This window comes from Gadus morhua, chromosome 14 (assembly GCF_902167405.1).
Source record: "Gadus morhua chromosome 14, gadMor3.0, whole genome shotgun sequence".
Taxonomy (NCBI): Eukaryota; Metazoa; Chordata; class Actinopteri; order Gadiformes; family Gadidae; genus Gadus; species Gadus morhua.
The window spans coordinates 4190711-4215095 of NC_044061.1; the positions used below are offsets into that span (position 1 = coordinate 4190711).

At 46.1% G+C, this 24385-nt stretch overlaps 1 protein-coding gene across 1 annotated transcript; it reads left to right on the plus strand.

Annotated features, from left to right (window-relative positions):
* The first annotated feature begins 998 nt into the window (after positions 1 to 998).
* On the plus strand, positions 999 to 23527 carry wdhd1 (WD repeat and HMG-box DNA binding protein 1). Its single transcript, XM_030378134.1, has 26 exons — positions 999 to 1106; positions 1502 to 1591; positions 2272 to 2383; positions 2784 to 2935; positions 4135 to 4246; positions 4489 to 4539; positions 4644 to 4739; positions 4851 to 4943; positions 6125 to 6231; positions 6972 to 7113; positions 7794 to 7998; positions 8584 to 8768; positions 9266 to 9450; positions 10141 to 10382; positions 12084 to 12221; positions 13197 to 13353; positions 13856 to 13970; positions 14628 to 14759; positions 15270 to 15493; positions 16113 to 16249; positions 16359 to 16418; positions 16978 to 17009; positions 18198 to 18353; positions 19219 to 19361; positions 20184 to 20319; positions 23020 to 23527. The coding sequence occupies exons 2-26, from the start codon at positions 1515 to 1517 to the stop codon at positions 23200 to 23202; spliced, it is 3372 nt and encodes a 1123-aa protein (XP_030233994.1). The 5' UTR covers positions 999 to 1106; positions 1502 to 1514; the 3' UTR covers positions 23203 to 23527.
* Positions 23528 to 24385: the final 858 nt, after the last annotated feature.

Genomic DNA, 24385 nt, shown 5'->3' on the forward strand with positions numbered 1-24385 from the left:
CATTTAATTTTACTGTATAGATTTTGAGAAAATGTCATTTGAAAAACGTACACATGCATATTCTGCTGGCCAATGGAGTCGAAGGTCCGCACTGGCGGCCAACTTGCCACAGTCAGCTGTTCACCCATAACACTGTGTTGACTTGGTAGTGGTACATGTAGGCCTACTTTTTAAATAACCTTAAACCTTGCTACATTTTCAAACGGTTTGTTTTGTTATAAACGTCAGAGATGTAGTTACGGCACTGCATACATGATACTGATGAATAATTATGTTAGATACTAAAAAAATTGAAATGTTCTAAAATAGGTACAGTATTATAACCACGTTAATAAGGTTTGTAAGAAACCAAACCGTTGGGAAAACGGTTGAAAATGTAGCAAGTTATGGTTATTTATAAAGTACATACAGTAGGCCTACCACTACCAACACAATGTTATGGGTGAGCAGCTGACTGGCAAGATGTCCGCAAGTGCGGACATTCTAGACGCCGCCAGCTAGTGTTCTATATATCTACACACGTAGGTGAAGGGTTTTATTTTGAAAACGTTGCGAGATACCACCCAAAGGCTGTTTAGAGTAAAGGCGCACGAAGATTTTGTGTGACGGCTGGTTTAACCGCGGATGAACGAATGGCGGCTCACTTGACCGCAGTATTTGAGCATGTTCGTTAGTGTACAGCATCCATTCTCAACGATCTTTATGTGTATCCCTGGGCCCCTTTCAACAACTGTCCTGCCCAACCCTGATTTCTGCAAATGTAAAGCGCTTTGGGTCAACTCCTGTTGTTTTTAAATGTGCTATATAAATAAAAGTGACTTGACTTGACTTGACTAGGGTGGGCTAAGGCAAGTATGACTTCTGTGGACCACATGCATGAAAAAAAAAAAAAGTCTAGCTTCGCCACTGCTTTCAACTATAAAAGTCGGGAACAAATGTCATAGGTTATTAACCAGGGGGGGGGAAACATGAATCAACATAACGAGGCGTGGTTTGAGTCAAGACGTCATGACGTCATGACGTCATCACGCAGCTGGCGGGAGTTCCGAAGCGCCTTTCCTTGTTTCTGAACTCAGCGCGGGATTTTCAGCCTTCGTTTGCTTCAGGTAAAATATCGCGTTTACTTTGTCATGCGTTACGTTTCATGGCTTTTATCGCTTCAAGTGTGACTTGTTGTTTTACGTTCTGTGTTACGACCGCACTTTCTCAACAATGACTGCTTAAACAACCCGTACTGTCAGTGGTGTGGTTCATATAGTTTGTATTCTCAGGCCTGTTATACACACCTTAATGTACTATGTGTACAATACACCCTTTAACCAAACCTTTGCGTAATCTCGGTGCTGGCAAAATGAAACAAGTTGGCATCTGTACTGTTATGGAAAAGTGTATTTATTGGTGTATCAATGTACACCCAAGCTACCCCGATGCAATGGCTTTTCCTCTGTGTGTCTCTTTGTGTTGACATAGTTGTCATCAGTGTGACTCTTTGTGTTGACAGCCATCAGTGTGAGATGCCGTGTGAGAGGAAGCCCATGCGCTACGGCCACTCCGAGGGTCACACAGACGTCACCTTTGATGACGCTGGAAAGTAAGTCAAAAAAACCTTTTGTATTGAGATTGCTGTCAGACAATCATGTAAAAACCCACACGGCCGTGCAGGAAGAGTATAAACTTATTTGGATATGTTCACTTTTCATTAGTCTGTGTCTAGTACTATCATTGAGTTGCACAACCTAAGTTAAGTCCAGTTTATGTCTTGTAAATAGCCCTGGGGACATAGTCACTGAATGTTGCATGTAAACAACAGCAGGGATGGCCCCTAGAATACCTTGAGGAGGACTTCCCTCTGATCTGCCAATCCTAGTGCTTGGTTTAGGCATGAAAAGAGTAGGTGTGTTATGGTTAAGGCTAGGTTATTACAATATGGTCTTATCCTAGCTATCTCTGTTGTATACGGGAATGGGTTAACCTAACAATTGTTAGTGCTTGGCAATTGGTTCTATGAACATCCTTACTGTACCGACAGCGATATATTGTTGTTTCCCTTTCTTCTGAAAAATGTACTTGTCAATTTTAAATCACTTTGGATTAAAGCATCTGCTAAATGCCCTAAATGTAATTGTAAATGGTTGGGGATCGATTTATTTTGGATATCACATACATCACTGATTTAGAAATTACAAAAAAAACCACTGTAGCTTGTACTGTTTTGTTAATTTAAATGCAAGGCCGTGTAGGGTTGTAATCATGAGTGGTGATCTCCCTCAGGTTCATCGTGACCTGTGGAAGCGACGGAGACGTGCGCATCTGGGAGAGCCTGGACGACGACGACCCCCGGTCCATCAACGTGGGGGAGAAGGCCTACTCCCTGGCTCTCAAGGCACGCCTTTTCATTTAAGGATCCATAATATACTGTTGTGTTTAGACTCTTCCCTGATAATAATACAACGCGTTCATTCATTCACAAAGACCTGCTTAACATATATTTTTTTTAACATTGCATTAAAAAAAATATATATACTGTGAATTTATACTCTTTGTTTTGTTTGCCCTGTTTGTTCTGACGTAAGCATTAACTTTAGCATCTATTTTTTGTTTTCTTTAGCACTTTGTATTTTTATTGTGTTGTATTTTATCCTGTGTTTTCCACTGCTGCTATTGGGCTGCAGTAACAAAGGAATTTCTCTTCCGGAGGGTTAATAACGTTTACATCCATCTATCTATCTTAACGGTCCTCCTCTGCATATGAATGATACTGTTTTGTCCCGTTGGTTCAACAGAAGCGCAAGCTGGTGACGGCCGGCTCCAACAACACGGTCCAGATCCACACCTTCCCTGAGGGCGATCCAGACGGCATCCTGACGCGCTTCACCACCCACGCCACGCACGTGGCCTTCAACCACTCCGGCTCCCGGGTCGCGGCCGGCTCCAGGTGATCCAGACACATCCCGTCGGCGTAGAGACGGTGACATCACAAGTGGGAGGGTCCACCTAGATGTATGCTGGATAGATCAGTCTACCAGCCTATCCAGTGGTCTGTGGCGAAGGTTGCATATCTAGCCATCCTACATCTAGACAAACACTCCCACTTGAGATGGCCCTAAAACACAGGAGCGGCTTGTGATGGCTGATCACATTCACACCTGGTGGCATATATCACCCCTTTTTAAGATTCTAATCGAAAGTCTTATTTGTGAGACTAGGGTTTACCTATCCACTCGGGTTAGGGTAAGAGTCCAGACTCCTATGCATGTACATTGAGATTGTCCATAGTAGTATACGTTGTCATCCCTGTCGCCACTTAACTGATGTGGTGTACACACCGCATCTGAGATGCATTGTGTGGTGCAGGGTTATTGAAGTCCCTAAAGCGTGCGATTCAACGCGGTATTTATAGCGTGTATGTTGCAGACACCGGGGAAGATGTCATTCTGTCTCAATCATTTCCTGCTTTAATTGGATCACTTTGAACAGGCAGGCCTTCACTGAAAGAACAGACAACACCTGCTTTTAGCCTTTGAGGACAGAGGGGGCTTCAGTGTTTTACAAGCCAGACGCGCACACCAACCACCCTTTTTTTAAGGCTGTAGCTTATATTTAGTTAATATATATTATCTACGCTCTGCAGCTATCTCTAGGGCAGGCAGTGAGTGTAGTTTATTCATTTGCTCTTTTTTTTACCAAATATACACATCACACAGAGTGGATGTGTTCTCCGTCCCTGATGCAGAGCGAGCGACATTAAGATTGGTTTGTTATTAACCTTGATGGGCGGTAAACGTTTCCGGGCGCTATCGATCTGTTCTGAAGCGGTTTATCACGGGAGGGGAAGAACGAGGCGTGGTGCTGGCTTGACTCCGCCGTTCTCACAAAGATGATGTTTACGGTGATATTGATTTTATGAAAAACAAATGAACACGGAGGCATCTGAAGGCCCTCCTTTGGAGATCCGGATTGTGGCGGAAAAGGGAAATCGGTTTCATGCTCTAATTCCTGTTTATTGATTGGACAATTTGTGTGTTGCTCATCGCATCACCGATGATGTTTGTGCATTAGGCCGTTGCTCAGGGTGGCTGCTCTGGACTTCAGGTGCTTTCATTCACTTTAAGCTCTTTATCCCTTGCTGTGCAGTGACTTCATGGTCAAGGTGGTGGAGGTGGCGGACAGCAGCCAACAGAAAACGCTCCGGGGTCACGATGCCCCGGTCCTCAGCGTCACCTTTGACCCTAAAGACGAGTTCCTGGTGGGTAGCAGAATACATTATATAACATGTTATATACCTTTATAACAGTTCAGTTCAGTATGCATGTCAAAAGAAAAATGCATGACATCCTGAATAGTTAACAATGTTTACTTTCACTATGTTCTGTTCCAGCCAAACGTCATAACCTCATTTTGTGGTATTTTTTACAGTTTAATGACCGAAACAGTTTCAGATGTACGTGGTCTTCTTTAATAAGTCTAACACTGTTTCTGTCCGCCCAGGCGTCCGCTAGCTGTGATGGCTCTGTGGTCATCTGGAAGATCGATGAACAAGTACGTTTGGTTTGTCTTTACTCTTTAAATGTGGTTATCCACCGAGGCTCCTGTACCCTGGTTGCAGCCGTCCATGTAACCTCACTGTCGTTGTTCACCTTCAGACCAAAGTCACCAGTTGGCCCGTGCTGCAGAAGTCCAACGACGTCAGCACCGCCAAGTCTCTGTGTAGATTGGGCTGGCAACCCAAGACGGCCAAGGTGATTCTCACACTGCTGGATCCAGAGCATACCTGGGTTTAGCTCATGAAGGATCATATCGGTACTAAATGGACAGGTCTTCATTAAGTGTGTGTGTGTGTTTGCTTGTAGCTTCTAGCAGTTCCCGTGGGGCTGAAGGTTCATTTGTACGAGAGAGATTCCTGGGAGCACGTGAGCACCCTCTCTGATGACATGATGACACAGGTGAGGACAAAGGAGGCTTTACTAAATGTCCAAACATATATATATATATATATATATATATATATATATATATATATATATATATATATATATATATTAGAGCTGTCAGTTAAACGCGTTATTAACGGCGTTAACGCAAACCAAATTTAACGGCGTTAAATTTTTTATTGCGCGATTAACGCAATTATTTTATTTAAAAAAAAAAAAAAACTTTTTTTTTTTTTTTTTTCTTTGGCTCAAAACAAAGAAGCAGTAGCCTGACTGCTATGTTCAAATGACATTTGTTCAAAGCAGTCGTTTAATTGCACTATAGGCTCTTTTTTTGTATCGTCCTGTTTTGATCAGTGTATATGCCAATGTTGTTATCAATAAAAAATCATTTGCACAAGGCAAGCCGATGCACTTCACCATGTTGATAAGAGAATTAAAATGAGAAGAATTATGGGACAAAAAAATCAAGGGATATTTAGCATAGAAAAAGAATTTGCGATTAATCGCGATTAATTAGAGTTAACTATGACATTAATGCGATTAATCACGATTAAATATTTTAATCGCTTGACAGCTCTAATATATATATATATATATATATATATATATATATATATATATATATATATATATATATATATATATATATATATATATATATTGTTAAAGGGGACATATTATACCACCAGGTGTGACTGTGATTAGCCTTACAAGCCGTTTCGAAAATCTGCCCCATTTGACATCGAAAGTGGGCGTGTCCACCTAGATCTGTGCTGGATAGATCAGTCTACCAGCCTACCCAGTGGACTGAAGTAAACGTTACTCATCTATCCAGCACAGATCTAGGTGGACACGCCCACTAGTGATGTCATATTGGGCAGATTTTCGAAACTGCTTGTAAGGCTAATCACACCCACACCTGGTGGTATAATATGTCCCCTTTATTTATACTTTACAACTTACGTTAACACTATTATTTATTAATTTATTTTATTCATAATGTTTTTTTGGATATTTTTTTGTTTAAAGTGTCAATGAGCTTTTTGTTCTTCGTTTTCTGGACCCCCTTGATGCCAACTACGCCACCAACCTAACGATTATGAGTATGATGATGTAATGCGCTGCGACCAGACCTCCCTTCAGTAGCGGTGGTTTTCCAACTGTGTCTCGTTGTGACCCCCCCCCTCCAGCCCATCAACGTGGTGGCCTGGTCCCCCTGTGGGCAGCTCCTGGCCGCGGGCAGCGTGGGGGGCTTCCTGACCGTGTGGAACGCCGAGAGCAAGCTGTGTGTGGAGAGGTGAGGGGGGGAGGGGGGGGGGGGTAACGACGTTCTAACAGCTAAGGTGGTGGACAGGGCGTCTGGGCTCCATACCAACCAGCTCCATGTTTTAACAGTTCTGAAAGCTCCCTGGAATGCGTGGACATGAACGTCATCTGTTGTGGATTACACCGCACTAGCCCACGTTTTCACCGCAGGAACTTTAACCCTTCGCTACACTATTTTACACTCGGGTTGAATATCTAAGTACATAATAATTAAATTCTCTAAATACCTAGGATCTTTAGATGAGTGTACGGCACATACGCACGTAATCTCGGGCTGTACTAGAATCCATCTGGCTTTATCACCAACGCGATTCGTATTGGAATAGGCTGCATATTTGCACCGTAATTGATGGTTGAAGAGATTCCTGTTGTATGTATTTCTCACTTTTTCATGTCCTTTATTCGTTATGTGGCTGATGTAAAAGGACCTTCATTTGACTAACGTGTGTCAGTGTGTCAACCCGCTCAGGAGGTAGAGCGGGTTGACTTGTAACAGGAAGTTGCTATTCCAATTCCCCGGTTCGAGCTCTCCCTGTGCCAGCCGTCTAACCCTAACTGCTCCTGACGAACTGGTTGTCGCCTTGCGTGGTCCGCCGTCGTGGTATGAATTTGTGTACGAATCGCTGTGAGTCCTTCTGCTAGATGTAAATGTGTGTGTGTGTGTGTGTGTGTGTGTGTGTGTGTGTGTGTGTGTGTGTGTGTGTGTTGCAGGCAGAAGCACGAGAAGGGTTACACGGTGTGTGGCTTGGCCTGGCACCCCTCAGGGCGCCAGTTGGCGTACACCGACACCCAGGGCTCCCTGGGCCTCCTGGACGACCTCCCCACCGCCTCCTCCGCCACCAAGACCCCCAAGGTAGGCTGGTCTGGGACCCCCGCTAGGGACCCCCGCTCAGGGCTGAGCCTGTAGGGGCAGGGCCGAATGCAATAATTAACAATTATTCACCTCGGGCTCCTTGAATAGTGGGGAATCGCCTTGTTCCCTATTGGCTGTTGTTTTAGTATATACCACACGTGAACACTCCCAAAATAAACAAGATGACACCTTTTGCAGGGATTTATTTATTGTTTTTAGCGTGACGAGACGACCGTCGCGCAATATCCCGAGTTAGAGATCTCAATCATGGGATATTGCCCAGTGTCCCGAGATAGTGAACCAATCAAATTGCGCCAACTTAGGAGATTCACGTGTAGCATATCCTATATATTGTGATAGTTGGTGAATGAGACGAGAAAAAATGAGAAGATATGAGTTTTGAAATGTTGGTGGTAAAGGAAAGATAGTTTGGTGATGTCATGGCCCACTGTTTAGAATATTTTGAAATCATGAGCATATTATGATATTTATCGTAATTATACATTTTTAGAAGAACAATTAATTGTTATGAGCTGATTCTATATGGTATCTTATCGTCTCTAATTGAGACAAATAAGACACACCAATGTCATGTCCGATGCCTGACGCGCGCGTCTCTCTGGGTGTTGCGTTGTCATGGTAACGGCTGACACCTGTCTTTCTCTCTGGGTGTTGCTCAGGCCCCTGCGGTCAAAGCGGCCAACGACTACGACGACCTGTTCGACGAAGACGACGACCGTGCGATGGACGAAGGACTGAGTGACACCCACTCGCCTGCCAAACGTCCCGTTGCCGGGGGCGACGACGACGACGACGACGACCTCATGCCCGCCACGGGACGGGTGAAGAACCGCAGCTCCTTTCTGGACGATGAAAACTCGCTCGGTACGTTTGATAAACCGGCACGAAGTCAGAAGACTTCCTTCTAGACGAACCTGGAGACTTAAAGGAAGCCAGATTTACTCTGCATTCCATTACCCATGCTTACAGAAGAGGATTAGGGGCACGTGCGAATTTTCTTTGGTAATTTCAGAATTCTGATTTTAATCTCAGGTTTTCTGAGTTTAAAGTCAGAACTCCAAAAAAGTAAATCACATGTGGCCCTAATCCAACATACCTCCATACTGTTAAGCATGCCAGAAAAAGATTTGGTATGTCCCATTACATAGTATGGAAAAGACAGAATTCCTAAAATACCAGGATGTTGTACGACGTCCGGTCGCATTTGGCAGTATGCGAGCCAGCATGCATAAGGCTAGTCTGCCGAACGATCCTCGTCACAAGATGCGTGGCATCGATTGAGCCTGCGTCAGTCGATGGATGGCACTACAGGTGTGCTAATCAGTGAGATCACCTGTAGTGTGCCCAATCGTATGCATGCTGCAGTAGCTGCAGTCCTTACCAAAAGTAAAAAGAAAATAATGTGCGATGAGGAACTCGGCCGTTACCCTCCCTCTGTGACCTCCGCAGACACCGTCTCTCTGGCGCTCGGACAGGGGAAGTACGGCGATGACGACGACGCTGGCAGCACCGTAGCGCCCCCTACTGGCCCGTCGCTGCCCCTGCGCCCCGCGTACGAGGGGCCGCTGCCCACCCTGCCCCAGAAGCCCTTCCAGCCCGGCTCCACCCCCGCCCATCTCACTCACCGCTTCATGGTAGGAGGATAACGAGGGCACGCGTTTTGGACGTCTTGGGAGGAGGTTTTTAATCCCACCAGGGTCTTGATTTGTGTGCTTGGCCTTCTCAGGGGTACATTTATGTTTATGTGCCATCAAAGAAAACGCGTCACACAATTGTATCTTCAAATATTATCTGGCGCTTAACGTACGCACTTATTGTATGTATACAAATAATACTTGGCAGGGTCTTATCCTAGCTATCTTTGTTGTGTACGGGGAATGGGATAAACTAGTGATTGTTAGTCCTTGGCACTGATTGGTTCTATCAACATCCTTACCGTACCAACAGCGATATATTGTTGCGTGTCTTTCGTCTGAAGAATGTACTTATTGTAACTTGCTTTGGATAGAAGCGTCTGCTAAATGCCCTGAATGTAAATGTAAAGATATGAATGGAAGAGAGTCCCTTACCCGTCTCCTACCGACCCGCCCGATCCCCCCGGGTTCTCTCCCTCTCTCCGTCCCCCCGGCAGACGTGGAACTCGGTGGGCGTGGTGCGCGGCTACAACGACGACCAGGACAACGCGGTGGACGTGGAGTTCCACGACACGGCGGTCCACCACGCCATGCACCTCACCAACGCGCTGGGCCACACGCTGGCCGACCTCTCCCAGGAGGCCGTGCTGCTGGCCTGCCCCGCCACCGACGAGCTCGCCAGGTACCGTCAAACCCCCCCCCCCTGCCGCCCACACCGCCATTTTGTTTCATTTCTCTTCGATTCTTCCTCGTGTCTGAAGTGAATAAAACGCTGTTGTAATTGTGTTTTATAAAATAATGAAGAAAAAGGCCTTGGGAAACCCTTCCCCCCCCTCCCCCCCTTCCATTTCTTGTACATATTCCGATAAATATGCCGATATATAATAAGACTCACTTGCTCAGAGTTATAAAATAAGACTCACTTGCTCAGAGTTCACCTGGACTCTGCATAGCCTTTCTTCTTACCCCCCCCACTGCCCCTTGTCCTCCCTTAATGCCCCTCCTACACACTTATTGTCTGATACGTCCTGGCACTTAATGTACGTTGTACGTCCTGGCAAAATAGTACTCAGTATTGTGTAGCATCTTATCCTAGCTATCGTTGTTGTATACGGAGAATGGGTTAACCTAGTGATTGTTATTGCTTGGCACTAGTTTCTATGAACACCCTTACTGTGCCGACGGTGATATATTGGTGTTTCTCTTTTTCTTCTGACAAATGGACTTATTGTAAGTCGCTTTGGATAACAGCGTCTGCTAAACATCGTACTGAAACCCTGCCCTCTTACTATGTTGTTGTTAATGTGGTCGTTGTTGTTGTTGTTGTTGTTGTTGTTGTTGTGGATGATGATGATGTTGTGGTCGTCCGCAGTAAGCTCCAGTGCCTGCACTTCTCGTCGTGGGACGCCAACAAGGAGTGGATCGTGGACCTGCCCGCGGGGGAGGACGTGCGGGCGCTGGTCCTGGGCCAGGGCTGGGCCGCTGCCGCCACCAGCGCCCGCACGCTCCGCCTCTTCACCGTGGGCGGCGTGCAGAAGGAGATCTTCAGCCTGCCCGGCCACGTGGTCAGCATGGCGGCGCACGGGGAGCAGCTGCTGGTCGTGTACCACCGCGGTAGGTCGACGTCTGCACCGCCCCAGGAACGTAGGAAACCTTGTCCCAAAGACCATTAGAGGTTGCATCAGCGATGCTTGGCCCGAAACATAAGTGATCACATTCATCTGGTCTTTCCTCACGATCCGCTGGCTCCCCGCCCAATAAGGCCTAAAAAATGTTTTTGTTTGGTTCCCGGCTTCCGACCGACCCTGTTAATTTATGTGCGACCCAAATTATTTTATGAGCTTTAAATCTTTTTTTTGAAGTCCAATGATCTGATTCTCCTGTTTCTATGGACTGCAGTTCATTTAGTTAATTTAACTAATCCAAAAACGTTTTTTTCTTTTTTTTTATGCAAACTATAATTACGTTTTGGTACAGCACCTCTTCATTCTATACAATTTTCTCGCTATTAAATCAACCTACCTATCATTCGCTGCCGCTGGAAAAAATAAAATAAAAAATAAAATAAATTCCCTACCTACACATGGCCATGACCTCAACTGACAACCAACAGGAACAATTTCTTTGTTATTTTAGGCCTGAGCAGGCCGTCAAAACACTGTCTCTGTAGGCAGCCTATACTCCGAGATCGCACACAAACACAAATTGTACCGGCAACCACTCAAAATACATAATAAATAGTATTCCCACCAATCACCGACAAGGGGTGAGTGTTGTTGGTTTCTGCGCTGCGTTCATGATCGTTTTTACTGGATGCACGAAACACATAAGGGAGGGGCGAGCTGGCTCTGTTTGTCTGGGATCGCGCTCTGTTTAGAAGTGAGGTCCCCCAACATCGCTGATGCAACCTTTAATCAAACGGTTATTCTTTTGATTAATGGTTAAGTCTTTAACATGAATAATGGAAGATCATGATAAGCTCTGAATCTGACACAGACAAGGAAAGCTAAACTATTTCTTCTATAATGATTCATGAACTGCACATTTTGGAGCCGCAAATGTTGTTTTATTTGACGGATGACATTAATTATTAATCGATTATCATAGATTTGATCAAATTGATTGATCGACTACCGTAATTGTTGTAGCCCCGTCTCACTCAATCACTCATGTCTAAACGTGCACTGATTTACTTAAACTTATGGATTATTCACCAGCCTCCTAGTTTACAGATATAAATCATCTAAAGTAGTGAATAGGGTAGTAGTAACACATTTGACCCTTGGCTTATTGTTCTTCATTGCTGTCTTGCTATCTATCCTCTTCTTTCGGGGCCACTGGCCCTTCCCCAGAACAGCCTACCTCTGGAGCTCTATTCAAACTAGGGCTGGGCGATTAATTGAATTTTGATCGCGATTACGATTTTAGCGTCAAACGATCAGAAAACTAACATAATCGAGTTTTCAGATGTATATTTTTTGCTATTATTATTATTATTATTATTATTATTATTATTATTTTTATTTATTTTTTCAATGATTTATAGAAAGGTCAGAACAGCTGGACAAATATCTGTCTATCATTTTAGATTGGAACATTTTCTTTTTGACCATTTAGTGTATTTTTTTAAGGAGAAATTTCAAAGTTACAAGTTACAAAGTTAACATGTTTTCAAACTCAAAGATAATGTTTGAATAATCGTGATTTCAATATTGACCCAAAATATCGTGATTATGATCTTTCCCATAATCGAGCAGCCCTAATTCAAACCCCCTGTTTAAAGCTCTTAACCCTCTCTTGTGTCCCTTGGTCCAGGTACGGGCTTCGACGGGGACCAGGCCCTGGGGGTCCAGCTGCTGCAGCTGGGCCGACGAAAGAGACAGGTGATCCACGGAGAGCCTCTGCCCCTCTCCTGCAAGGCCCACCTGGCTTGGCTGGGCTTCACCGCCGAGGGTGAGTGCACCCCAGTGTGGGACTCTCTGGAGGGGAGCTCCACAGGGCGGGACGATGTACAGCCAGCCTTTAAAGGGGACCTATTATGCTTTTTTGACTTTTATGACCTATAAACGTTGTTATAATGATTGATAGTCATGTTTAACCATACTAAAGTGTCAATTAATGACGTACATGCATTTCGACGTATTCCCTGCTGACAGTCTGGGGTGGCTGTGCAGAGCGCTAAACACTCGGGACAACGTTTGCGATTCACTTGTTCACATTTCCGGGAAATCATCTACGTAGAGGCACTCCTGCCGCGCCCCCATATGCCTGGTCAAATCTGCCCGCGCGCCCGCTTCAAGGAAGGTAACCAATCACAACGGAGTTGGGTTGGCAGGAGGGGGTCGAGGGGGCGGAGAAGGACGAAACCGAGCGTTGACAGAGAATGCTGAGAGCGCCCAGATGAGAGGAAGAGTTTCCCGAAGATCTACATCGTTTTTTGTGCTGTGATTCGTGTCAGGTTGCGCTATAGGAGTCATTAATAAGAAATTAAGACCAGAAAAGTAGTATAATAGGTCCTCTTTAACGGTGTTGGGTCTACGGGGTGTTTAATACAAAACGCATTCAAAAACGAGGGCGGCAGTAGGTCAGGGGGTAGAGCGGGTGGAAGTTGCAAGTTTGATCCCCGGCTCCTCCTAGCTGGTGTCCCTGAGCAAAGACACCTAACCCTGAATGTGTGTAGGAATGGCTGCATGTCGCTTTGGATATAACCGTCTAATTAATGCCCTAAATGTAAATGTGAAACACTGACTATCTTGCTGTAGATTCAAGTCTCAGGCCATTTTAAACCAGCTTCTCAAGATGGATTTCCAATAAAGTATGCATATGTTATTCAAAATGTAGTATCTAATGTATAGAATGCAGCCTTTTGCAATCACTCCCACAACTCTGTAGTCGCATGACTTCATCACGAACATCTCTGGTCTCCAGGGACGCCGTGCTACGTGGACTCGGAGGGCGTGGTGCGCATGCTAAACCGTTCCCTAGGCAACACGTGGACGCCGGTGTGCAACACCAGGGAGACCTGCAAGGGCAAGTCGGACCACTTCTGGGTGGTCGCGGTGCACGAGAACCCCCAGCAGCTCAGGTAGGGCCCTGCCCCACGCCGGTCCTTACCCTCAGCCTCACACCCCCTGACCCTAGTTGACCCCTTCCATGTCCCCTCCCTGCCCCCCCTCAGTTATGATGAATCACAGAGCAGGTAGAAGGGCCGGCAAAGTGTTTATTATAAATCAGACGTGTGGCGTTTTGTGCCTTTCTCTTTTAGCAGGTGTCTTACCTGATAAACTGCTGTAGTTGTACATTTCTATATGGGTAATATGTTGTTCGTCGTGGAATTATGGACACGTGAACACGTTTTTCTCTGAAATTCCTGCATTGCTCCATCAGTATAACGGTCTTTTTATACTTGTGATGAAAGAGCCTTCAGAGTGACGGTGTTTTTCTTCGGAGCGGTCAAGTTCATCTCACTAATTAGCGACGAACGGGAGTTTCGAATTCCAACACGCGACCTACTCAGCCAACTCTGACATCAGAGTTGACTGTTCTGTCGAGTGACCTCCTAACGAGCACACCCCCTCTCCCCCCAGGTGCATTCCCTGTAAAGGCTCCAGGTACCCCCCCACCCTGCCCAGGCCCGCGGTGGCCATCCTGCCCTTCAAGCTGCCCCTGTGTCAGACCACCACCGAGAAGGGCCAGATGGAGGTATGGCCGTCCCGGCATGCGGATGGAGCCTGTTAGTTCCAGCGATGAAACGACCTGCGTTCAGAATGTGTTCCACTGTGTCCGCCTCCTAGGAGGAGCTAGGAGCTTCAAGCACTAGAACATTTTGGTAGTGGAGCTAAGAACGATTTTTCAGACATTTGGTTACAGCTTTGATGTTGCACATGCCTTTATTTTTTGCTGAAGCACAAATCCCCCCCAAATCATATTTATTTAGATTTTCCAACAAAATAGTACATAGTACTCGATAGTAATTTTTTTCTGAGGAAGTCCAATGATCTGATTCTCCTGTTTCTATGGACCGTAGTTCATTTACAGTAGTTAATTTAGTTCATTTAGCTAATCCAAAGTATCCTTTTAGCATCTGTGGTGGATGGCCTCTCTCTCAAAATATCAGCCCCTTCATCACTGGTCATTACTACTCTCTCTCTCTCTTAATGTGTTGTCTAATGATGTAGTGTTGTTTACTTGCCTTTTGTTTGAGTGTCTGTACTGTCTGTACGTATCCCTTTTTTTTTAAAGCGTCTTTGAGTACCAAGAAAAGCGCTGTAAAAAAACAAACAATTTATTATTATTAATAAGAATACAAAGCGCAGCCCCTGAACCAGCGTGTGCCGTGGCCCCTTGCCCCTCCCCCAGGAGCAGTACTGGCGCTCCACGCTGCTCCAGAACCACTACAGCTTCCTGTCCAGCAGCGGCTACGAGATCGACGACGAGGGGCAGAACCAGAACCAGAAGGAGCAGCAGGAGCTCCTCATGAAGATGTTCGCTGTGAGTAGACCCAGGCAAAAGTAACGCCTTCTCGATCAGCTATAACCTATCGGCATCCGTCCTTCTCTGCATGCTCACAACAACAGTGAAGTGTTCGGGGCTGACTGTTAAAAATTTGCATAGTGTCGTGTCTTATCCTAGCTATCTTTGTTGTATACTGTACGGGGAATGGGTTAAACTAGCGAATGTTAGTGCTTGGCACTTGGTTCTAGGAACACCCTTACTGTACCGACAGCGATATATTGTTTCTCTTTCTTCTGACAAATGGACTTATTGTGAGTCGCTTTTGGTAAAAAAACAAAAAAACAAATAAAAGCGTCTGCTACATACCATAAATGTGAATGGAGACGAGTGCCCCTAACCTAGGGGTTCTCAAAAGTAATGTCATTGCGGGCCGTCAGGAATGTTTCTGCGGGCCGCCATTGGCCCGCGGGCCGCACTTTGCGTAACCAATGCTCTAACCCTACCCTTTGTCCCCTGTCCTGCTGGTTGACCTCCGGCCTCCTCCAGCTGTCCTGTAAGCTGGAGAGGGAGTTCCGCTGCATGGAGCTGGCCGAGCTGATGACCCAGAGCGTGGTGACGCTGGCCGTCCGCTACGCCTCGCGCTCCCGACGCATGAACCTGGCCCAGCGGCTCAACGAGCTGGCCATGGAGAAGGCCAACCAGCTGCAGGAGGAGCAGGAGCAGGAGGAGGAGGAGGTGCAGGAGGAGGAGCACCACACCCCCAGGAGCAGGTGAGACTCTCGGAGGGGCAGGGGGGCAGGGGATGTACCAAGCAGGACGGGATCACATTCTGAGTATTTTCTTTGGTTCCAGATGCCTTTTTTCTGAAACAGCAGCAGGTGGCCAACATTTACATTTACATTTAGGGCGTTTAGCAGACGCGTTTAGCAGACGCGACTAACAATAAGTACATTCGTCAGAAGAAAGAGAAACGACAATATTCCACTGTCGGTGCATTAAGGATGTTCAAAAAACCGAGTGCCAAGCACTAACAATCGCTAGGTTAACCGATTCCATGTATAAAACACAGCTAGCTAGGATACGATACTAAGTACTATTTTTAGTGCAAGGCCATACACCATACAATAAGGGAAAGTGTAGACCTGAATAAATTAATGTTTTCACAGGAACTTGAATGCCTTGTTGATACAGAGCTGATATAATGGTTAATCCTAAGCACATAGCAGGCAGCCTGGTTAATAACAAGTGTCTTTAGCACATCGTTAAGGACCCTCGTCATTAACCAGGCCCTGTTCCAAAGGGTCCGATGGACACGATCAGACCTCGGGAGAACTGGGTTGAGTGGGGTCCGGATTGCTCGGTGTTCTGACTCGGGGTGTCTGGGGACAGGTACGGTCAGAGGGAGAGCGCAGGTGGCCACTCGAGCAGCAGATCTCATCAGGCCAGAGAAGAGGAGCCCAGAGAGGAGGAAGAGGACGAATCTCAGGAGACGGAGACCCTTGAGGCAGACGGCGAAAGCCGAAAACGTGAGTCTCGCCGTTGATTCCCCTCTCTCTTGATCGTAGGACAGCCGGGATTGAAATGTTTTTTTATTGATTAGTGGTGTTGTGTGTGTGTTCTCCGTCCTCGACATAGGCCTGAACCCGTTCGCTAGAGGAGCAGCAGCTTCCCCGGAGAAGCCGTCTCCGAAGCCAAGTGAGTAAACGGCAATGTCTCTGGCCTTGATGCCGGACAGTGTATTCAGGCGTTCAACGCAGGGCAGGCTGGCCCCTGTGAAGCACTCGAATCTGAAACCGACGCTGAGCTGGTATACTGGTGTCACAGCTGGCAGCGGACCATCTCAATATCTGTGGAAGAACTACGCTTGAGCCTCTGGACAAGCATGGAGTCGATTTTTATTGGAACAGCATGATCATGGGAAGATTTGAAAGACACGGAAGATAAACCCTGTGAGGCTTCAAAGCACAAAAAGGAAGGGAGGAGGGCTCAACACTATGTACGTTGTGTCCACAGATGGGTTTAACGTAAGCTGATATGTAAGGTAACATGTATGTTAGGTAGGCCGATACGTTAGGTAAACATGGCTAGATGTTGAGGGACGGCCCTGGGTCAGGCAGTAGGACTGTGGGGGATATATTAGTACCAGACACGGCCTACTAAGTTCTATCATTTCTTCCACGGTATCGCATGCCTATGTAAATACGCACGTCAATGAATACACTGAGCTAATGTTGACTCTCTGTTTCTTTCGTAGTGAGTAAAGAAGGACGTGTAAATCCCTTTAAGGTAAGAGAAATGGCACTTTGATGGATAATTATGGATAAATGAAATACTCTTAAGAAGGAAAATGTGGCCAGAATGCCCAACATTACAAGTTGGAAGCTACATAATGTACAATGTATATCACTACGTATATAAGTATGTATATTATATATTACTATGTATATTACGATGTATATAATGTATTACTATGTATATTACGGTGTATATTGCCACTGGTGCCATCACTGGGGGGGCACAAGTTTTCTTGCACCCCCAAAGATAAGGATGGGGGTGCAAAAAACCCTCAATATTGAAACGAAGTGAACCGAAGTAAATAAAGCAAGCGCAATTGAACGCTGAACTGCGCAATAAAAAGCTGTGCTGCGCTTCGATGGCACCCCACCACCTCCCTTCCCCTCCACCTCCCCCACCAATCGTTCTAAAGCATCGCTGGCAACATTCGTGACGTACCAATGGTTGGCAGAGTGCCAAATGATTGACACGTCGAATATGTCAGGGAGCAGGTCGGGCTTACAACCGCGTGTCAAGGACATGCAAGAAGAGGCAACGTACGTGCATTGTAATGCCCACAACATGCCTTTCAAGGCGCCGTTTCAACGGTTAAATTATGCCGAGATGCGATGAAGACAGTCAAAGAGATGATCAGTAAAATCAGACAGTTGCCAAAAAGACTGGCCTGGTTTTACTCTTTCCGTAAGCCTGCAGGTGGGAACAGTTTGCGCCGCCGCGCGCTTTGCCCCGCCCGCTGGACGATGCGAGTGAGCAGTGTGAAGTCAGTTATTGCGACCTACGAGAGCCTGCCGAGTTACTTCCGTGATTTCTACATTTCTAAATTAGTGACTGAAATCTAATTAAGCTAGGCCTACTCCCATTAATTCAGGCATGTTTATGGTAAATAAGTGCACGACCGTTCAATCAATTGATGGAACGGTTAATTCACATCATCACAACCGAAATTTGGAATAAATAACATAAATTACAGATAATAATTCGCAAATAATTCGTGAACTACTGTTCTGAACCTCAAATTCTGAAAGCAGGACTTGAAGCAGAAGAAGCGATCTAGCCTACTTTTTGTTCTAACACATTTGAACAAACACTCTTGTGAAAAGGTGCAGTAATTGTGTGTGTGTGTGTGTGTGTGTGCGTGTGTGTGCGTGTGCGTGCGTGTGCGTGCGTACGTGAACACAGGTCCAGGGCTCAGGGAAGTCTCCCTCCCAGTCCAGGGTCTCCAACGTCCTGGACAGCATGACGTCCGTGAGGAGACCGGCGCCCCTGGGGGGGCCCTCGGGGAAACAGAGCAAGGGCCCCGTTCTGAAGCCCCTGGCCCCCAAACCAAAGACCAAGGTTTCCCTCATTCAAAGACCCTGGCCCTTAAAGGGGACCTATTATGCTTTTTCGACTTTTATGACCTATAAACGTTGTTATAATGATCGATAGTCATGTTTAACCATACTAAAGTGTCAAATAATGACGTACATGCATTTCGACGTATTCCCTGCTGACAGTCTGGTGTGGCTGTGCAGAGCGCTAAAGACTCGGGACAACGTTTGCGATTCACTTGTTCACATTTCCGGGAAATCATCTACGTAGAGGCACTCCTGCCGCGCCCCCATATGCCTCAAATCTGCCCGCACGCGCGCTTCAGGGAAGGTAACCAATCACAACGGAGTTGGGTTGGCAGGAGGGGGGCGAGGGGGCGGAGAAGGACGAAACCGAGCGTTGACAGAGAATGCTGAAAGCGCCCAGATGAGAGGGCGACATTGTTTTTTGTGTATGGTTAAACATGACTATCAATCATTATAACAACGTTTATAGGTGATAAAAGTCGAAAAGCATAATAGGTCCCCTTTAAAAACAGTACTTAGCATCTTATCCAAGCTGTCTTCGTTGTACACGGGGAATGGGTTAACCTAGAGATTGTTAGTGCTCGGCACGTGTTACTGTTAATATCTTCACTGTACCGACCGTGATATATTATTTCTCCTTCTTCTGACAAAGGCATCTGCTCAATGTAAAATAGAAACACTCCAACAGTGTGTGTTGTCAGTAAATTAACATTTACCCCATCATTGACTGCAGCTGTCCCTATAGAATAATACACTAGACCTGTTTTTGTTGTTTCACTCCCTCCCCCCTTTTTAAGGACCGCATTTTCAGGTTTGTGTTTCGTGTTTAGTGACCCCTGTTGTTGCTCTCCTTTATCTTCCAGATGCAGTCTACTCTGTTACAAATGGCCACCTCCAAAGCAGCCAATAAGAAGGCTCAGGTGAATCCGGAGCCAGCTGCTGATAGGCTGAAGCAACCAGAAGTCCCTCCCCCAGACTTGCCAGTAGAGGACTCGGAGAATCAAAAGTGAGAGCTAGCTGTCTGTGTTACTGATGAAAACGATGTTGTCACAGTATAACAGAGGAGCTCTTGGTTTAACAGCTATTTTTAGCTTCAGATAAGTCATTTCCAATTATTAATTAGCTTTTTATGAATCGTCGAAACGTCACACTTGGCAATCTGTGTTTATGTCAAGCAAGCACTTTAATCAGGCGTGCACATAGCTTTTTTTAGTGAGTTACTCAGGTAAGTACAAGGAGATGGTGTTTGGTACGCACCCCACACATAGCCCCACACATAACATCTGACCTTATGAAACTTACCCAGTTTCACAAAGGAGACTCCATTTTCAATACACAATTATTTTTAAGCACAGCAGTGTTATTTGCGCCACTTTTCTTCTTTTACATCAATCTGCAGCAGCTTTATGCATCCCTGATTATGGGCACGCATACGTACTTGCGTAACAGTTATGTGCACCCCTGACTATAATCAAACACCTTTTTGTAGCGAAACAGCAGTTGTGGCAATCAAGGTTTGTGATTGGTTTGAATTGGTTCCAGGCAATGTCATATGCCAATCATCATGATGACCGTGACCTCAAACCCACCTGCACGAAACACTCTGCATCACCTGTTTAACCTTTGGTTCGAAGTACTTATCATGTGTCTGTCTGTCTGTCTGTCTGTCTGTCTGTCTGTCTGTCTGTCTGTCTGTCTGTCTGTCTGTGTGTCTGTGTGTCTGTTTGTGTGTGTGTGTGTCCGTCTGTCTGTTTGTGTGTGTGTCCATCTGTTTGTCTGTGTGTGTCTGTCTGTTTGTGTGTGTGTGTCTGTGTGTCTCTGTGTGTAGACCGAGGACGGGCTTCCAGCTGTGGCTAGAGGAGAACAGGAAGAGCATCTTGGCCGACAGCCCGGACCTCCAGGAGACTGATGTCATCAAGGCGGCCATGGGCAGCTTCAGGAGCCTCTCGGCAGAAGACCGACTGGTACGGGGCTCGGACTGGGACGAAATCGTATTGAATCCCAAAATGTGATCCCAAAAATATCAATAATTACTTTGAAGGTCCCATGACATGCCATGCCACACCAGGTGTGGTGTGATTAGCCGTTTCAAGCCGTTATGGAAAACTGCCCCTTATGACATCACAGGTGGGCGTGTCCGCCTGGTGGCATTTCATGGGACCTTTTTAATAATGATCTAATTTACATTTAGGCGACGCTTTTATCCAAAGCAGGTGACAACCATTCACACACAGCGGGGTCAACAGCTCATCCGGAGGAGTTGGGGTCAGTTGGGGTTCTCGCTCGGGGAACACCTCGACATTCATCTTGGTGGAGGCCGGGGATCGAACTAGCAACCTTTCGGTTACACGTGAACTCGCTAAACCTACTGAGCTACCGCCGCCCTTTCACCCCTATATACCCTTACATAGATTGTTGCTCATTTGGGGATTTATTGACAAGTAAAATAAACGACCATCCGGAGATCCTGGTTGTCACAAGACAACGATATACACTGACTTCCTGTACCATGGCGGTTAATCAAACATCCTGTTCAATCGTCATGACTTCACTGACCACACGAGGAGGATAGTTTCAGCTGCAGGGTCCTGAATAGGAAAACGGCTTCAATATTCATCCAGAGTGTTTTCTCTGAGTGTCTGGTCCGAGTGGCTCGCGCTCCCCTGGCTCAGCCCCAACCGTGCCTCTGCAACGCTGCAGCCACTCAGGACGCGATGGGCGACAGAACCACACAACAGAGTGGACGACTGCGCTGTGTACCGGAGGTGGGAGGGGAGTTAAGGGGTGTGGGAGGGGCTCGGGGTTGTTAAGGGGATGGCTGTTGCCTGGGAACCCGTCCCCTGTGTTGGTAGCAGGGGCACGGCGTATTGATGTTATGCTAATGGCGCGAGTAGCGATAAGTGTGTCGCTAAACACGCAGCGGGATAATCATGATGCGTTTGACCCGCCGTAACCCGGGGGGCTTCAAACAGGTGTGTGTGTGTGTGTGTGTGTGTGTGTGTGTGTGTGTGTGTGTGTGTGTGTGTGTGTGTGTGTGTGTGTGTGTGTGTGTGTGTGTGTGTGTGTGTGTGTGTGTGTGTGTGTGTGTGTGTACCAGTTGTGAAGAACCCTCCTACTCCACACCTGAATGCATTGCGGTGGAACGGCTGATAGGTCATTCTGGCCCATTTTTAACACTCAATAGGGTGTAAGGATGTCAGTCACAATGTACCACATCCGAAATGCCTCAAAAGGCTCCCAGTAGACAAAGCTAGGGTGGTCTTTTGTGTGCCATCACAGTACCTAAACCGCGCAGCTGTGTCCTGATTATCAACTAATTAAAGCCATGTATTTACATTGGTAGGCATAAGTTTAGGCACCCATGCTAAAGTCGACTAATAAGAGGAATAAAAAATCATCTTTTGTCATCAAATTGGTGTCCTTATAGGTGGGCTTTTTCCTAATTTGTCTAATAACGGCATCAAAATCAAAAATTGTATTCCTCTTTTTAGTCAACTTTAGCTTGGGTGGCTAAAGGTATGCCTACCTCTGTACGTGGACACATTGTGTGCGTCGCTTTAGTTATTTTGACGTCGATATGCGTCTTGATCTGCGTACCGCTGTGAGCACTACCGATATCAAGTCTGCTCACCAACCCATTCTGAGTCCGAGGCGGTCGCAGCTGTGTATAACTGCGTCTTGTCTGTGTCGCGTGAGGGCACACTTAGATCAAACCTAGAAGCAGGTGGCCTTTTCCACCCAGGTGACACTTGACGACGAATTAATACTTTAGTCTGGTATGCGCATGTTTTTATATCGGATTCAGTTTGTTATAATTCTAAGGTTTTCGTTGAGCATATCTAGACCGAGGTTGGCACTGGACCAGTGATTTACCTTTCCAGTATACCTGATGGCACTGGTTTTAAATTGCAGCAGTTGCCCCCTTTTTTTTTTTATCATTAAAACACAGCAGTTTTTTTTTGGCTCCCACCTGACTAGTTAAGGTGAGTAGGTGCAATGTGATAAATGGCCCAGAGCTGTACCTTCTGTTGTTATTTCCTTTTATTAAGCTCCTAAATGGGAACATGTTGTCATGACTGAGCGGCGCCGTGACTCTGCACCCGGCGCTAATTGCGGTTTGTCTAAACGCAATAAAATGGTTAACCGAATAGAGGGTGCTGTGGGCTTCTCTAGTGTGGGTTGTGTGTAGGGGACACACACACACACACACACACACACACACACACACACACACACACACACACACACTCAATCTACGTGTGGAGTTGGTTTAGTAGACCATGGTTCTCCGTTGTGTGTGTGTGTGTGTGGGGGGGGTGGTGGTGGGTGAGTGGCTGGGGGTCTTCACGCCGGCCCCCGATGATTCATCCCAGCTCCATTACGTCCAGCCAGCCGCTTCCCTTTGTCTCCGCTCAGGGGAGGAGGTGAAGAGGAGCGAGGAGGAGGAGGAGGAAGGGAGCCAGCAGCGCTGTCAATAGTGATTATACATGACAGGATGCAATTTCAGACCCGGTGTTTGTGTCTCTCACCGTGTGGTGGTGGGGGTAGGGGTGGGGGGGGGGGGGGGGGGGGGGGGGGGGTCTGATTCATCTCTGGACTTATATGGGAATTTATTTAAATCCAATTTTCCATATCTGTTTTCTTTCCTTGTTTTTCTATTCCAGTCGTGGACGGAGAGAGCTAAAGGCCAGTCCGGGGAAGCGGCCGACCTGAAGAAGAGGAAGAGAGTGGAGGAGGCGGGGGAAGGGGACGAGTCACGGGTGAAAGCAGATGAGAATATAGCCAAGAAGAAGAAGTCTTTGGATACGACCGCAAAGCTGTCGGCATTCGCGTTCAACAAAAACTAAGCAGTTCGACTGAGCGGTGCATTCTGTTGGTTGATGATAAATAATAAATGTGGATGAAAAGTATTCACTTTTTTTTAAATAGGTTTTATGTTTGACGAGGAGCATGTGCCTTCACATGGGTCGTGTTGTGAGAGAATGATCTGGGCCGTCTTTCTGCCATGGCTGAGGAGTGGATAAGGTGATGCCATGACTGGTGTCACTCCAGAAGTATAGCCGCAGTTGAAGTATGGATATGTGGTTCTCTTTAACGCTGTTATTCGTTTTGTATATTAAAATGTCATACTGTATTTTCAATATCCAATAAATGTCATGTATAAATCACTGACTTCTGTGTTCTGTATCCTGATTGTGTTTGTTCAATGAGAGCCGCACAATGTGAGCTTCTAGAAATCTTAAAATGGGTTTCACAGGAAATGGGTAAATTACAGTCCTTCAGATCACAGTCCCCACCTGGTGGCCAGTTTGTTCTATCGCGATGGTTTGGCTGCGAGTCATTCAATCACATTCTCCCTGGCCTTTCAATTGAGGGGTCAAATCTGAAAATGTAACAGAGTTCTCAAGATAGTTGTCATCACGTTTGCATTGTACATGTTTCGTAATTTGCATTAGATGTATTGGTTTGACTTGGAGACACAGTATAGCTTTAAGTATAGATCCCTATACTAAAACCTGTATCTTTACTGCACTTAATTTGCGTCAGATCTTGACCCAGGTACCCTCAGATGTTACGCTGTATCCCAACATGGCTATTGGGTCACCAACTGATAATGCACTAGGTATTGGTGGTATTCACTCTAAACATAACATTTATTGCAGAAGGAAATAAAACCATTCCATTCATGTTTTGTTCTAGATGTGTTCACTACAATAAACCTTCATATAGATTATTTCAAAGATTGCAGTTATAGCTCTTATAGATGCAGATGTAATCTATTCACGTTGGGTTTGTTATTTTCCTGGAAAATAGACCCGGTGATGAAGAGGTTAACCTAAAACACAGAAATAAGAATTGGAGCCACATCAGGTGGAGATCTGTGTGTGTGTGTGTGTGTGTGTGTGTGTGTGTGTGTGTGTGTGTGTGTGTGTGTGTGTGTGTGTGTGTGTGTGCGCGTGTGTGTGTGTGTGTGTGCGCACGCGTGTGTGTGTGTGCGCACGCGTGTGTGTAGTGTATGCATATATGTGT